The sequence below is a fragment of the Rhinopithecus roxellana genome, chromosome 6, assembly GCF_007565055.1.
Source record: "Rhinopithecus roxellana isolate Shanxi Qingling chromosome 6, ASM756505v1, whole genome shotgun sequence".
NCBI classification, from domain to species: domain Eukaryota; kingdom Metazoa; phylum Chordata; class Mammalia; order Primates; family Cercopithecidae; genus Rhinopithecus; species Rhinopithecus roxellana.
The window spans coordinates 52,684,368-52,701,612 of NC_044554.1; the positions used below are offsets into that span (position 1 = coordinate 52,684,368).

Below are 17,245 nucleotides of genomic sequence, written 5' to 3' on the forward strand. Positions count from 1 at the left end.
ATTACTACTATTAAGTTAGGAGGAACTATGTTTGACAAAAGGTGTTGTCAAGTTCTGTTATTTGAAGACTAGTGATCGTTTATCTTATGTAATGGTTGTTGTGGAGATTTTCTGGGTTAAGAGAAGTATGTTTTTCTTTAAAATTCCGATAAGCGTCTGTATTTTTTCCCTTTATTTAAGAAACGACTGCGGTGCTGGTGGTCGTGGTGGGGGGCTCTCACTATCCTGCCCAGGCTGGTCTCAAACTCGTGTCCTCAAATGATGCTCCTACTCTGGCCTCCCAAAGTGTTAGGATTACTGGTGTGAGCCACTTGTGCTGGATTTTATTTTATTTTATTTTATTTTAATTTATTTTTATTTTTGGAGGCAGGGTCTCCTTCTGTTGCCCAGGGTGGAGTGCAGTGGAGCGATCACAGCTGCCAGCCTCAAACTTTTGGGCTCAAGCGATCCTTGCACCTCGGTCGCCCCAGTAGCAGGGACCACAGGCACATGCCACTACTCCTGGGTAATTTTTAAATTTTTCGTAGAGATGGGGTCTGGCTATGTTGCTCAGGCTGGTCTTGAACTACCGGGTTCAAGTGATCCTCCCTTCTCGACCTCCTAAAGTGTTGGATTACAGGCGTGAGCCCACTGTGCCCGGCCTGCATTTAATTAGACACCTAAAATTTAGGCTGGTCAGTGGCACACTTAGCAGCATGTTACTTTTTATAAAAACATAGACCGAATACCAATTTTTTGTGGGGGGAAAAAAAAGTATGCACCAGTTCTCCCCATATCATTTCTTCTGTCCACCTCTGGTGTTTGCAGCTAACATTCCTGGCCGAGTCTGCAGCAACCGAGTTCTCTGGGCTCTCAACCTCCGCCCTCCTCGCCCTTCTCCGCGCCGGCAGGTGAGGCCGCGCCGAGGGACTACAACTCCCAGCGTGCCCCGGGACGGGAGGGTCACGTGGACGTCCGGAAACCCTGGCCGCCGCGCCAGGAGTGCGCTGGCGGCGGAGGCGGCCGGCAGCGGAGCCAAGCTGAATCCGCGAACCGAGCCGGGGCTGGAGAGCGGCAACCACTGCGGATCTCGGGTGGGCGAGCCGTGATGCGTGTGGTCGAAGACCTGCTAGGGGCGGGGGCTGGGGCGGGTCCAATCCGAGGGGGTTCCCCGGTCGAGAGGGTGGTGGGGAGATGTAGGCGGCGGCCCCCCTTGGGCGGGGCGACTAGGCAGGGTCTGCCGCTCGCCCCCTCCATCTCCTCCCTGGGCCCGGGCCCGGGCCTGGGCCTGGGCCTGGCGTCCCGGCGGTCACGGGGAGGCTGCGATGGGGAGGATGGGGAGGAGAAGGACCCCCGGGGGACCCTGCGGCCCGGCCCCGATCCACGCGGCGGCGGCGGCTTTTGTGCTCCTCGCCCGCCTGTCCTCCAGCCGTGGGTTGCGAGATTCTGACTTGATCAGAAAAGAACTTGTCGTTCGGACCAGGAGAGAGGGGATGCTTTTCAGGTAGGTAGGGAAGGAAGCTCTTTGGGAAGGATGTGTAGAGATCAAAGAAGAAGCGTGGTCTCAGTGGAGTGACTGGTTTTGTTTTCTGGTAGCATGAACTCGATCAAGGAATTTGGTCAAATTATTCGTCATTCCCTCCTTTCTCTTCTTCTCAGGATGTGTCCTGTTTATTCTCAGTTTTGACAGGAGATAATGGGAATGTGTCCCCGGAGTTTTTAGTGTTTTCTTGAAATGTAAGATGGTAGGCTATCTCGTGGTAACTGTTACTGAAAAGTTTATAGGGAGGAGTGGTTCCTGGGGTGAGCAAAATCATTCAGTTGTTACCTTCTTGTCCACCGCTTTATTTCTACCTTTACACAAATTTATACATACATACATATATATAATAGTTGTTGAAGGGAATGTCTTCAGTGCTTTGGTGCTTGATTTCTTTTCCGTTTGTTTGATGTTTCTTGGATACTAGGCTCTAGAACTCCACATAAATTATCTCGTTTAATCAATACATGAGGAAGTTGAGTTTCAGGTCGGGCGCGGTGTCTCATGCCTGCAATCCCTGCACTTTGGGAGGCTGAGGCCTGTGGATCCTTTGAGGTCAGCAGTTCAAGACCAGCCTGGCCAACATGATGAAACCCCGTCTCTACTAAAACAAAACAAAACAAAACAAAAAACAATTTGCTGGGCGTGGTGGCGCTCATCGATAATCCCAGTTACTCGGGAGGCTGAAGCAGGAGAATCACTTGAACCCGGGAGGCGGAGGTTGCAGTGAGCCGAGATCACGCCACTGCACTCCAGCCTGGGCGACAGAGCGAGACTCTTCTTCTTCTTCTTGTTTTTATTTTGAGACGGAGTTTTTGCTCTTGTTGCCCAGGCTGGAGTGCAGGGGCACCATCTCGGCTCACTGCAACCTCCGCCTCCAGGGTTCAAGTGATTCTCCTGCCTCAGCCTCCCGAGTAGCTGGGACTACAGGCACCCGCCACCACGCCCTGCTGACTTTTCTATTTTTAGTGGAGACAGGGTTTCACCATGTTGGCGGTGATGGTCTCAATCTCCACCTCGTGATCTGCCTGTCTTGGCCTCCCAAAGCACTGGAATTATAGGCGTGAGCCACCACGCCTGGCCTCAGACTCTGTCTTAAAAAAAAAAAAAAGGAAAAGAAAAAAAGAAATTGAGATTCAGAGAAGCTGCTTAAGTGGAGGGTCTTAGATTCCATACCTGGCTTGTCTCTTGAATGACACCGTTCTTCTATTAGTCTTTGATTTCCAGTCTCTGCCTAAGAAGGTGACCCGGAAACAACAATTTTATAAAAGTTAAGTCAACAGTGTCTTGCTGCTTTCTAGCTGTCAGGATCAACTGCCTTGTTCATTGTTTAAGGTTCTGATTTGTCTCTGTTCATCAGTGTTAATGTCATGTCACTACAGTGACCATTAACTAGATTATAAATCCTTTGTGTAGAAGAGGAAAAGATTTTTATCTTGAAAACTAGTTGTCTTTGAAATATGTCCAAAAACAGAGAGGAAGAATGTGGTTTTGGAAACCCTGGAATAAGATGAGAGATATTTACAGATAAATGCCAGGTATTTTATGTCTGTGGTAATGAGACAATTTAAGAAGAGAGAAAAATTACAGGAAGACTTGAGTTATGAATAAAAAGGATTTATGCGGTATAAGTAAATGGCTTCATATAAGATAATGTGGGATAAAAAAGATACTTGTGGCTTGGTGCAGTGGCTCACGCCCATAATCCTAGGGGTTTGGGAGGCTGAGGCAGGAGGATCGCTTAAACCTAGGTAGGAGATTGAGGCTGCAGTGAACTATGATCACGCCACTGCACTCCACCCTGGGTAACAGAGTGAGACCCGGTCATTGGAAAAAAAAAAAAAAAAAGATACTTGTATGAGTGTGAGCATTGAGATGCTGAACTGTAACATATGCAATACTGTAAAAATGGTGAACTCAACTATCCATTTAATAATTTCCCACATTCTTCTTTACACTTTGAATACACATAATCTTTTTACTCTGCAGACAAAAAAACTGAAGTCTGGGAGGTGAATAATTGCCCATCTAATGCCCCTCTCCTTTGAGTGTGTAAGAGAACCACTCTTACCAGTAAGATGTTTATTTTTCCCATCCTTTGTGTATACCTCTGAGTTTAGATGTGCTAGTTCATTTATTTATTTATTTATTTATTTATTTATTTATTTATTTATTTATTATTTGAGACGGAGTCTTGCTCTGTTGCCCAGATTGGAGAGCAGCAGGGGAATCTCGGTTCACTGCAACCTCCACCTCCCGGGTTCAAGCAGTTCTCCTGTTTCAGCCTCCCGAGTAGCTGGGATTACAGGCACCCACCACCACACCTGGCTAATTTTTGTGTTTTTAGTAGAGACAGGGTTTCGCCATATTCGCCAGGGTGGTCTAGAACTCCTAACCTCAAATGATCCACCTGCCTCGGCCTCCGAAAGTACTGGGATTATAGGTGTGAGCCACCGCACCCAGCCTATTTTTATTTATTCATAGCTCTTTTTTTTTTTTTTTTTTAATTTGAGACAGAGTCTTGCTCTGTTGCCCAGGCTGGAGTGCAGTGGCGCCATCTCAACTCACTGCAACCTCCGCCTCCTGGGTTCAAGCAGTTCTCTGCCTCAGCCTCCCAAGTAGCTGGGATTACAGGCACCTGCCACCACGCCTAGCTAATTTTTATATTTTTAGTAGAGACGGGGTTTCACCATCTTGGCCGGGCTGGTCTTGAACTCCTGACCTCGTGATCCAACTGCCTCGGCCTCCCAAAGTGCTGAGATTACAGGCATGAGCCACCTGCCCGGCTTTATAGCTCTTTTTTAATGCATGAAGGGTATGATAGCTCTAACTACTGTATTTTACCCAGCTTGGAGTATTTTCTATTTTAACCTTTCCCCTTAAATGATATAACATACGATCTAGAATTAGGTCTGAGTTGGAATGTGCACTCCATCTCTTAGGAGAGATTGCTTTCTTTTTAAAAAATTTTTTTGAGGGCTGGGCGCAGTGGCTCACACCTGTAATCCTAGCACTTTGGGAGGCTGAGGCAGGTGGATCACGAGGTCAGGAGTTCGAGACCAGTCTTGCCAATATGGTGAAACCCTGTCTCTACTAAAAATACAAAAATTAGCTGGACGTGGTGGTGCATGCCTGCAGTCCCAGCTACTTGGGAGGCTGAGGCAGAAGAATTGCTTGAACCTGGGAGGTGGAGGTTGCAGTGAGCCAAGATCATGCCACTGCACTCCAGCCTCGGGTGACAGAGCGAGACCCTGTCTCAAAAAAAAACTTTTTTTTTTAATGGTAGAGTCTCGCTCTGTCGCCCCAGACTGGAGTTTAGTGGTGCAGTCTGGCTCACTGCTGCTTCAGTCTCCCGAGCTCAAGTGATCCTCCCACCTCAGCCTCCCAAATAGATGGGGCCACAGGTGTCCACCACCACGACTGGCTAATTTTTGTATTTTTTGTAGAGATGGGGTCTCCCTATGTTGCCAAGGTTGGTCTTAAACTCCTGAGCTTAAGTGATCCTCCCACCTTGGCCTCCCAAAGTGCTGGGATTATAGGTGTGAGCCACTGGACCAGACCTAGAGATTACTTTCTAATATCTGTTTTCTCATCTGTAAAATACTGAGAGAACTAAATGCAGTAATGTGTGGTAGGTACCTAGCATGGTACCTGGTACTTTGTAAGCATTCAGTGTTCTGCCATCAGTCAGCCAATTCATTGATTCAAAAAAAACTTTTTTTTTTATGTGGGGTCTCACTTTGTTGCCCAGTCTGGAGTGCAATGGTGCAACCTTGGCTCACTTCAGTCTCCACCTACCGGATTCAAGCGATCCTCCCGCCTCCACCTCTCGAGTAGCTGGGACTGCAGGTGTGTACCACCATGCTCTGCTAATTTTTGTGATTTTATAGAGACAAGGTTTCACCATATTGCTCAGGCTGGTCCCGAACTCCTGGGCTCAAGCCATCTGCCTGCCTTGGCCTCCCAAAGTGTTGAGATTACAAGTGTGAGCCATTGCGCCCGGCCCAAAAAATCTTTATTGATCATTCTCAGTGCTCTGCTGGGTCCTGTGGATGTAGCTGTGGGACTCAGGACAGAGAGAGCCACTGCCTTTATGGAGCTTACAGATGAACAGTAGACATGGAAACAGTTAGACCAGATAATTGGGAGAAGTGCTCTAAAGGAAAGAAATGATGAAAGAGATGAGAGAGGTAGTAACCAGGGGAGACCATTTTAGATAGGGTGATCAGGGAAGTCACTCTAGGGGGTGACATTTCATTGACTAGCCAAGAAATGGAGCAAGCTGTTTGCCAAGAAGCAGGACAAAAGCACTTCTCTTGTGGAACAGCAAACACAAAGCCCGAAGCAAGAGGAGGCTTGATGGGTTCAGGGACAGGAGAGGGATTTGGTGTGGGGAGACAGTGGTGGTGGTGAGGGTGGAAGGTAGGTGGGCAAAGTAGAAAGGAGACAGGCTAGATCCTCACCAGGTGGCCTGGCAAAGGATTGGGAACCACCCAGCTGCCCAGTGGGGGACTGGTTATATATCTAAAGATTCGTTCATGTCAGGGAGGACGGCACATGTGTTCAGCAAAGTGCAGCAGCTCTGCGGGTGCTTATATGGATGGACCTCCAACCTCTGGTAAGTGAAGAAAATGCACAGCAGATAGTGTGTGCTGTGTGCTTGCATGTGTGATCTTGGGGGCTCTCCCTGGTGTGTGTGTGCAGAGGCACAGATTGTGCCCCTGAAGGAAAGAAAGAAGATATGAAAAAATTGGTTAGGAGATCAGGGTGGACTGAGAACACAGGAGGGAGTTGTATCCTTTGAGGTTTTTTTTTTTTTTTTTGGAACAGAGTCTTGCTCTGTCGCCCAGGCTGGAGTATAGTGGCGTGATCTCAGCTCACTGCAACCTCCACCTCCTGGGTTCAAGTGATTCTCCTGCTTCAGCCTCCTGAATAGCTGGGATTACAGGCACATGCCACTGCATCCAGATAATTTTTGTATTTTTAGTAGAGATGTGGTTTCCCTGTGTTGGCCAGGCTGGTCTCAAACTCCTGACCTCAGGTGATCCGCCCACCTCAGCCTCCCAAAGTGCTGGGATTATAGGCGTGAGCCACTGCGCCAAGCCATATCCTTTGAGTTTTATACCTTAGGTATATAATACCAGTTGAAAAGTAATGAAATAAAACAAAACCCAACCTCTGCAGTTTAGTTATTGGCTCCGACAGGCTCCTCCTCCATCTGTACCAACCCATCTGTCAGCCCAGTCCCTCCCCAGCCCTAAGCATCCTATTTACCTGCAGAGGTTAGACAGGCTTTGAAGGCTGTGGCAAAGAATCTGTGTTTTTATCTGAGTCTCGGGAAGGCAGTAAAGGATTTTAAGCAGAACCTGTCGAGGTAGGCAGGTGGGAGATGCTGCTGGTGGTTTATCTTAGGGCGATAGCAGTGAGGATGGAGAGAGAGGGTGGCGGTGAAGAGGACTAGAACCAAGAGGCTGGATGTTGGGATTTGGGATATATTTTGGAGGTGAAAAGGACTGGATTTAGTAATGGATTGGATGTAGAAGTTAAGGGAAAAGAAGTAAAGGCTACCTCGTAGTTACCTTGGTTGACTGTAACGAATGGCAGTACCTTTGCTGAGATGGGGAATACCAAGGGATGTTGCAGGTCATTAGCGACTATCTGGGCTGGTGGAGGTTACATGGACACCTTTCAGTCCCACTGGAGTGTAGCTCCAGCCAGGACCTTCAGTTATCTTCCTGCTTAGATGCTGGTCCACTGAGGGTTCCAAGTTGGGAAAGAGAAAGGGAGGGGAGAGGGTTCTCCCTAAGGAGAGTTTCCCGTACAGGCCACCAAAATGTTGCAAGTGATCAGTGACTATCTGGGCTGGTGGTGTAGGCGGTGAGAAGAATTTGCCAAGACAGTTATAGGTATAGAAAGGCAGATTTATTAGAGAAGGTAGGAGAGTATGTTTGCAAGGAAGCAGCAGGCAGGTCAGCAGGAGAGGAGCTGACTGCAAAGAGATGAAGGCTTGCTGGAGATTTTATAGGATGGTGCTGCGTGCTGAAGAGGGCTTTGTGCAGTACAGATAACGATAAGGTTTCAGTGAGCTAACTTGCATTTTTCTATCAGCTGAGCGTCTGGTGATTACTGGGTGCAGGAAGATTGTAAGTTACTTGCGCAGAAGGGATGTGTGTCCTGGACCACGAAGAAAGGCAGACTTAGTTTATCTGCTTATTCTTTTTGGTTTCCCTTGATCCCACCAGCCTGACTCCTTTTTCTCTAATTAGAACTCCACATGGGAGGGATAGATTTGGAGGGAGAAGTGAAGAGTTGTGTTTTATGTTATCTTATTTTTTTGAAACGGAGTCTCACTCTGTTGCCCAGACTGGAGTGCAGTGGCCTGATCTCAGCTCACTGCAACCTCTGCATCCCGGGTTCAAGCGATTCTCCTGCCTCAGCCTCCCAAGTAGTTGGGATTACAAGACGCATGCCACCATGACCAGCTAATTTTTGTATTTTTAGTAGAGACGGAGTTTCACTATGTCGGCCAGGCTGGCCTCGAGCTCCTAATCTCAAGTGATCTGCCTGCCTTGGCCTCCCAAAGTGCTGGGATTACAGGTATGAGCCACTGAGCCTGGCCTAAGAGTTCTGTTTTAGATCTATGGAGGGATATTAAGTGGTCATTTGGATCCTGGAGGGTCTAAGTTAGAGCCATGAATCTGGGAATTGTTGAAATAAAGGCATGATACCCTAGGAAGGAGGAGAGAAAGATGTTGGAAGTTTAAAAAGAGAAGTGTGAAATCGCTGTCTCAGTTTGAGAAAGCAAAATTACTTGGAAGTGTAGTAGGCTTGCTGGGCAGTGTTGCATGCCCTTTGAGGTTTGTGGTTTTGAATCTAAAAAGTGAAATCAGCCTGCTCTAGTGGTTTTTCTGTGGCAAAACTCAGCTGCTTGGGTGCAGGGAAGGAGGAGGACAGAGACAAGGAAGCGCACTGTAGATTCTAAGTTGGTAAGGCAGGAAATGAGGACAGGACAGGGCTGGATAAGGGAAAAACGAGGCTACTGAATTGGGAGCCTTGTTGAGGTCAAATGACTGTTGAGGTGTGGTGTATTCAGGTAAGTGATCTGCAAGGAAAGGAAGTAGAAGGTTTGAAATCCGGTTACCAGGGTTCAGCCTTGCATGGGTTTTTATTGGGGGATGGAGGAGAAGGGTGGTGGTGAAGAGAACTGGAACTGAGAGACTGAGGAGGAAACTTATCCACTTGGCCGTGGGGATGGAGGTTGGGTGACCGTGGCTTAGGAGTGCGGGGGAGATCAGTCTCTGACATCTATGGGGAACAGCAGGCTATAGAGCCCCAAGGTGTGAGTTTCAAAGAAGGGGGTTCTTGGCAGGAAGACGCTCCAGAAATGGCCTTGGGGAGCAAAGACAACTTGGACCCCTTGTGTCCTTGAGGCATGTAGGTTGCCGGAGGGAAGATTGCCCCTCTTGAGAGGCCTTAGGGGAAGTGAAGGTATAGGAAGTGTCCGGAGTCTTGTAAGGATATGGTGCCTGCTACCCACGTAACTAGGTTTCCAGAGAGCAAGGATAGGGGGCTTGCTAACTGTGTATCTTTGTTTCCAGATAGCGTGGTCAAAAGGGCTGGGGGTGGGGTGTGTGGGAAGGCTGGGCACAAGAGATGAATGGGGCAGAGTGGGTGTGTGGTGGCTTCACGTATGTCATCTCTTTTCCTGCTGACCACTCCCTGCCCACTCTGCAGTAGACTTTCTTCAGAGAGTTCCTCATACGAGACAGTTGGGTTTTTTTCTTTTGTTTTGTTTTTTTGAGGCAGGATCTTCCTCTGTCATCTAGGCAGGAGTGCAGTAGCATCATCATAGCTCACTGCAGCCTGGAAGGCCTGGCCTCAAGTGATCCTCCTGCCTCAGCCTCCCTAGTAGCTAGGACTACAGTACATGCCACCACATCTGGCAAAATTTTAAATTTTTTATAGAGACAAGGTCTGTTGTCCAGGCTGATATTGAACTCCTGGCCTCAAGTTTTCCTCTTGCCTTGGCCTCTGAAGAACAGCTTTATATTTGGGTTGGAAAGGACTCTAAATACCACTATAGAAAGTGAAATTAGAAATAACATTTGGGGGAAATTTTATATCCCAAAGCAGTGTTGTAGAAGGCAGCATTGCCTTCCTTCTGGACATGTTGCTGCAGTGCGAAGTCATCTTTTACTAAGCAGTGATTGCACACTATTGTAACCGCCCAATGGGTTCACCTTGCCTGCTGCCTAGACAGAGCCAATTTATCAAGACAGGGGAATTGCAATGGCAAAACAGTAGTTCACACAGAGCCGGCTGTGTGGGAGATGGGAGTTTTATTATTACTCAAGTCAGTCTCCTGGAGCATTCGGGGATCAGAGTTTTTAAAGAATTTGGCGGGTAGGGGCTTGGGAAGTCGGGAGTGCTGATTGGTCAGGTTGGAGATGGAGTCATCGGAGTCTGAAGAGAGTTTTTCTTGCTGCCTTCTGTTCCTGGGTGGGATGGCAGAGCTGGTTGAGCCACATTACCGGTCTGGGTGGTGTCAGCTGGTCCATCGAGTGCAGGGGCTGCAGAATATCTCAAGCACTGATCTTAAGTTTTACAATAGTGATGTTTTCCCCAGGAGCAATTTGGGGACGTTCAGACCCTTGGAGCCAGAGGCTGCATGACCCCTAAATTGTAATTTCTAATCTTGTAGCTAATTGGTTAGTCCTGCAAAGGCAGACTGGACCCCAGGCAAGAAGGGGGTCTGTTATCAATTTTGTTTCAGAGTCAAACCATGAACTGAATTCCTTCCTAAAGTTAGTTCAGCCTATGCCCAGGAATGAACAAGGACAGCTTAAGGGTTAGAAGCAAGTAGAGCCGGTTAGCTCTGATTTCTTTCACTGTCATAATTTCCTCAGTTATAGTTTTGCAAAGGCAGTTTCACTATTGTGTTCCATTCTGGAAGTTACCATTTTTGATGGGTAGTCCTCTAGGACTAAGAAAAACTTCACTACGAAAATCACATGAGTTAGTGATTGTGAACTTGCTTTGGAAAGTAGAAGGTTATGGTTCTGGATTTTTGTTTTTTTTAGATGGAGTCTTACTCTTGTTGCCCAGGCTGGAGTGCAGTGGCATGATCTTGGCTCGCTGCAACCTCTGCCTCCCAGGTTCAAGCGATTCTCCTGCCTCAGCCTCCTGAGTAGCTGGGATTACAGGCGCCTGCCACCACGCCCGACTAATTTTTGTATTTTTAGTAGAGATGGGGTTTTGCCATGTTGGCCAGGCTGGTCTCGAACCCCAGACTTCGTGATCCACCTGCCTCGGCCTCCCAAAGTGCTGGGATTCCAGGTGTGAGCCACCACGCCCCACCAATGGTTTTCTGGATTTTATTTGATGGCAAGAATCTTACCACTATATATATATATATATTATTATTATTATTTTTTTTTTTTCTGGAGAGAATGGAAGCAAAGGAATCCTTTTTTTTTTGGTTGAGGGGGAGGGGGACAGGGTCTCACTCTGCCGTGCAGGCTGGAATGCGGTGGCACAATCTCGGCTCACTGCAACCTCTGCCTCCCAGGCTCAAGTGATTCTCCTATCTCAGCCTCCTAGTAGCTGGGACCACAGGCACGCACCACCACCCCTGGCTACTTTTTGTACTTTTTGTGAAGACGGGGTTTTGCCATGTTTCCCAGGCTGGTCTCAAACTCCTGGGCTCAAGCAGTCCTCTTACCTTGACCTCCCAAATTATTGGAATTTCAGGCGTGAGCCACCGTGCCTGTCCAGAATCTTATTTTTAACAAGGATTTTTTTTTTTTTTTTGTCTTTTAAAATAATTCTAATGGGGGTTTGAGGAGATGTTGGCCAAAGGATACAAAATTTCAGTTAGGAGGAATAAGTTTAAGAGAACTATTGTATAATATGGTGACTATAGGCTTTGGTTTTTTGAGACAGGCCCTCACTCTGTCATCCAGGCTGGAGTGCAGTGGCGCAATCGCGCGGCTCACTGAGCCTCTAACTCTCAGGTGATCCTCCCATCTCAGCCTCTGGAGTGACTGGGACTATAGGCTTGCACCATCACACCCGACTAATATATGTATATGTATTTAGATGGAGTCTCGGTCTGTTGCCCACACTGGAGTGCAGTGGTGTGATTTCGGCTCACTGCAGCCTCCGCCTTCTAGGTTCAAGTGATTCTTATGCCTCAACCTCCTGAGTAGCTGGGATTACAGGTGTGCATCACCACGCCCGGCTAATTTTGTATTTTTAGTAGAGACAGGGGTTTCACCATATTGGCCAGGCTGATCTCGAACTCCTGACCTCAAGTGATCCACTTGCCTCGGCCTCCCAAAGTGCTGGGATTACAGATGTGAGTCACTGGACCTGACCTGGCTAATATTTTTGTATTTTTTGTAGAAGTGGGGTTTTGCTGTGTTGCCAAGGCTCGTCTCAGACCCCTGAACTCCAGCAATCCACGCGCCTCGACCTCCCAAAGTGCTGATATACAGGCCTGTGAGCCACTGTGAGCCACTGTGCCCAACCGGTGACTATAGTTAATAACAATGTACTCTATTTTGAAAATTGCTAAAAGAGTAGATTTTAAGTTTTCTCACCAAAAAATAAGTAGGTGAGGTAATGGATATATTAACTAGCTTGACTGAGCCATTCCACAATGCGCACATATTTTAAAACCTGTTGTACATGATAAATATATACAATTTTATTTGTCAATTAAAAATACTATAATGTTAAAAATCTTGTTGCTGTCAACTATCAGTTGATAATTGTGTATTCAGTGTTCATTAATAGAGTCTGCAACCATACCTGCATACCACCCTGAACATGGCCTGCCTTGTCGGACTTTGGAAGCTAAGTATGGTGGGGCCTGGTTAGTGCTTGGGTGGGAAACTGCCTGTGAATACCGGTGCTGTAGGCTTTAAGAAATAAAAATTCACCAATTGAGAAAATACTGAATGACAAGCTACAATGAATTCAGAAATGCTGAAATGAAATTTGGTTTTGAAATTTGGTTTTATTAATTATAACAGCATTTACACATACTTGAAAAATGTTACACTCTTGTTCAGTGTGTATTTAGAATGGTAAAGAGAGTGTTCTTCAAAAAGTAGATAGGACACATGTGCAAGATATTATTATTGCATAGGACCAAATGTTACAGTATTTATCTTAAATGTCATTATGCACACAGCAGGTGAATGTTTAAAACTATTTTCCTGGGCGAGGTGGCTCACGCCTGTAGTCTCAGCACTTTGGAAGGCTGAGGTGGAAGGATTGCTTGAGACCAGGAATTCAAGACCAGCCTGGACAACATGGCAAAACTCTGACTTAACATAAATGCAAAAAATAAGCTGGATGTGGTGGCGTGTGCGCCTGTATTCCCAAAGGATTGCTTGAGCCTGAGAGGTCAAGGCTGCAGTGAGCTGAGGTTGTGCCACTGCACTCCGGTCTGGGTGACAAAATGAAACCTTGTCTCAGTCAATCAATCAATCAATCAATCAATCAATCAATCAGGCTGGGCACGGTGGCTCATGCCTGTAATCCCAGCAATTTGAGAGGCCAAGAATGGTGGATCATCTGAGGTTAGGAGTTCGAGACCAACCTGGCAAACATGATGAAACCCCGTCTCTATTGAAAACACAAAAATTAGCTAGGCATGATGGCGGGCGCCTACACTTCCAGATACTTGGGAGGCTAAGGCAGGAGAATCTCTTGAACCTGGGAGACAGAGGTTGCAGTGAGCCGAGATCATGCCACTGCATTCCAGCCTGGGCAACAGAGCCAGACTCTGTCTCAGAAAAAATAGATAAATAAAATAAAGCCTGTTTTCCCAATGTGCTTATTAAGCCTTTTCTCCCCAATCATTGTAACTTAGGAAAAGATCGTCTACTTAGAAACTAAATCCAAATGGCCTCAAATATCTTGGTAGTTATTTAAAGCTATTAACATAAGTGTACAGCCCTAGATTATGCAGCTCTATTGCCAACATGCTGTAATTTCAATCTGTTGGAGCATTTATTTTTGGAATTATGATTTTACATGATACATTATTGAATTTCATATCCCATGCCCTTTCCTGGAGTACATACTACACTGTTTTGAGGTGGGAAGGTGTCCAGTTCAAAGAGCTATGATTCATAGAGAATGATTAAAGTTTTGAGTTTTTCCACTTGGGTTTCATGTTTAATTTTCAGGATGGAAGTAAATTTAGTCATAACACTAATAGCTCTTGTTTTTGTAACTTCCTAGAATTATAGACAGGAAGTTTATTTACATTTTGTGAGTGGAATTTTATTGTCCTACTCTGCACGTGATTTTATTAACATTTTCCAAGAAGAATGACTTTAAAATGAAATTAGCTAAATTCTACTGATTTGGAATTAATCCTTGGCAGATCAGTGGCTAATATAATTTATCTGAATATGTCACATACATTGTTACTTTTAGCCTTACAGCTCTCAAATGAGATCAGCCATTTTATGGATGACCACTTGTGATTTATAGAGCATGACCTGTCCCAGGGCTCACAGCCAGTAAGGAAAACAACTGTTATGTGTACATAATTGTAACCACCTCAACTTTGTTTCTTTTATCTGCAAGTTGAAAGAATGGCCTTTCTGCTGGGTCTCTTAGCCTTTAAGGTTTGGGTGCATCTATTGAGCTGTGGCTAATGAAAATAAGTAGTGTAACGGTTCCAGTGAACATAGATCTCAGAGCCACGCCCTGTGATTCTCTCTTGAGTATTGGGAGCTCTTGCATGTGTTCCCTACCTTGACTACTGTTGTATATTTATCATACAAGCCATTTTATGGATTTTTTTCCCCTGAATATGAGGATAAATTACATTACTTTTTTTGTTGTGGCGGGGGCCAGGCAAGGTCTTACTCTGTGGTACAGGCTGGAGTGCAATGGTGCGATCATAGCTCCCTGCCTCCTTGAACCCCTGGGCTCAAGCGATCCTCCTGCCTTAGCCTACTGAGTAGCTGGGACCACAGACACGAGCCACCATGCTTGGCTATTTTTTTTTTTTAATTTAGTTTTTGTAGAGATGGGGTCTCACTATGTTGCCCAGGTTCTCAAACTCTTGGGCTTAAGTGTTCCTCCCGCCTTGGCCTACCAAAGTGTGGGGATTACAGGCATGAGCCAACATGTCGAGCCTAAATTATAGTACTTTTCTAATGCTGTGGTTGTTTCCATTATAAAAATTATATTGATGTTTATTGTAGACTTTTTAAGAAAAAAAGTATATAGAAGAAAATTAAAATTATCCGTTATTTCACTCCTAGAGAGAACTGGTATATTCCCTATTTATTTGTATTATGTAAATACAGTTGAGTTGATTAGATTTATAACCAGCTCCCACTTTTTGTCACTTGACATTTTCTCATGTCATTAAAAAGTCTTCATGGCAAATGATTATAAGTGATTTAGCCATTCAGACGTACCATAATTTATTTAATTATTCCCCTATTATTGTATTTTTAAATTGGTTCTGCAGACTCATAACTGGAGACATTAAGTTTAGCTGCTTACTTTATGCTTAATTGTTCTTGGATATCAGAGAATGGGTGCAGCTTTTAGAGAGTACAGTCAAATGAAAAGGCACTGGGGCTAGGCACAGTGGCTTATGCCTATAATCCCAGCACTTTTGGAGGCCAAGGTGGGCAGATCGCTTTGAGTTCAGGAGTTCGAGACCAGCCTGGGCAACGTGATGAAACCATGTTTCTACAAAAAATACAAACATTAGCCAGGCATGGTGGCTCATGCTTGTAGTCCCAGCTACTTGGGAGGCTGAGGCTGGAGAATGGCTTGAGCCTGGGAAGCAGAAGTTGCAGTGAGTCGAGATCGTGCCACTGTACTCCAGCCTGGGCGACAGAGTGAGACCCTGTCTCAAAAAGGGAAAAAAAAAAAAAATAAAAGCTGCTGGAAGTAGTGGAAGGAGATGGCAAGGAGTGGCCTGACCTCTTTCTCTGTTTCGTTGACTGACACAGTTTTTTTCATTTTGGGGGATACTGGGGGTCAGACGGGTTAGGCAGCTTGCCCCGAGTCTTACACTGGGACCTCACCTCAAGGCAGTAGAAGATCGTGTAGAACATTGTTTTAAATCATTTTGTTTTGTTTTGCTTAGAGTCAGGGGTCTCACTTTGTTGCCCAGGGTCGACTGCAGTGGCGTGATCATAGCTCACTGTAACCTTGAACTCCTGGACTCAAGGGATCCTCTTGTCTCAGCGTGTCCAATAGCTGGCGGACTACAGGTGTGAACCATTGTGCCCAGCTCCTTCTTTCTTTTAATATTAAAAATCTCCTCCAACACTTTGTGAAAAATACTTTTTATAGGCCTAAACACATCTTGTATTTTTTAAGGAATAGATCCCTGGAAATACATTTTTTTTTAAAGTGAAAGCAAGTTTATTCAAAAGTAAAGGAATAAAAGGGCAGCACTCCATAGAGAGAGCAGCCTGGAAATTGAATGTTTGTGTCAAACACTCTTGATGAACATGGCTAGATTGTCCTCCTATAATATTATACTAATTTTTACTTCTTTCAGTAGCGTATGGGAGTTCAGGAACCATTATACCCTGAGCTGCATTGAGCACAATCTTTTTTAACTATCCAAATGTTTTCTTGCCTTAATTATATTTCTAATATTACTAGTGGGATTGAACTTTTATTTCTTAAGTTCAATAGCCATTTCATTTCTTCTGAGTTGTCTATTTCCTTTGCTCATTTTTTCTATAACAATGAGTGATTTTCTTATCAGTTTGTATGAGCTCTTTCTATTAAGATATAATCTCTTGTCCAGGATTTTTTTTTTTTAAAGGACTACCTAATAGCTTTAACATAATTATTAATCCAGTTTTCTGGTGTCAACTAGGCCATGAGATTTTTTCCCACAAGGCCTGATTATATGGTGACTATAAATCGAAATAATTCAGTTTTTGGATAATCTGCCGAGGTTTAATAATGTCCATAATATGTTTTGTCTTTCCAGAAAGAAGAAATGATGTAAATCACTCACTATCCAAACTTTAAGGTCAAAGGTGAGAAGGAAGGTCAGGAAGAACATGGCCTGGCCAAATGTTTTTCAAAGAGGGTCTCTGCTGTCCCGATTCAGCCATCATCACGTTGTAGTGTTCCTGCTCACCTTCTTCAGGTAAGCACGTTGCTAAAGCTGCTCTCCTGCTTTTTTTCTTTTTTTCTTTTGAGGGAGCTATTGCATGGCAAATGTCAAATGCACTGATGGGCATACACTTAATAATGTTGGTTATTCCTTCTGTTGTAGTCTTGATAGCTCTAATATAGTAGTTCTCGAGGGCTATTTTGCCCTCCAGAGGACATTTGGCAGTGTCTAAGATAGTTTTGGTTGTCATGAGTGGGGAGGAATGCTACTTGTAGTTAGTGGTGGAGACCAGGGATGTTACTAAACGTCCTCCCATGCACAGGACAGCTCTCCACAACAAACAACATTTCGGCTCAAAATGTCAATAATGTGGAGGTGGAGAAGCCCTGGTCTGGTTTTTTATTTTTTATTTTGTACTTTTTTTTTTTTTGAGATGGAATATTACTTTGTTGCGCAGGCTGGAGTGCAGTGGCATGACCTCGGCTCACTGCAGCCTCCGCCTCCTGGGTTCAAGTGATTCTCCTGCCTCAGCCTCCCGAGTAGCTGGGATTACAGGCACGTGCCACCATGCCTGGCTACTAAATAGAAACAGTTTCACT

General features: G+C 45.4%; 1 protein-coding gene across 7 annotated transcripts in view; it reads left to right on the forward strand.

The window, feature by feature from the left end:
- Positions 1 to 939: 939 nt before the first annotated feature.
- Positions 940 to 17,245, forward strand: part of SLC37A3 (solute carrier family 37 member 3) — a 64,023-nt gene continuing 47,717 nt past the window's right edge. For 6 of the 7 annotated variants that reach the window (XR_004058022.1, XM_030932841.1, XM_030932843.1 and 3 more), the window contains exons 1-2: positions 940 to 1,073; positions 16,518 to 16,679. Coding sequence is in view for 6 of the 7 variants with exons in the window: in XM_030932841.1 (XP_030788701.1) it covers positions 16,591 to 16,679 (89 nt within the window). In the remaining variant the exon portion in view is untranslated. Of the gene's footprint in view, positions 1,074 to 5,320; positions 5,369 to 6,064; positions 6,138 to 16,517; positions 16,680 to 17,245 lie in introns of those variants that run through there. The other variant, XM_030932842.1, reaches the window with a different exon arrangement.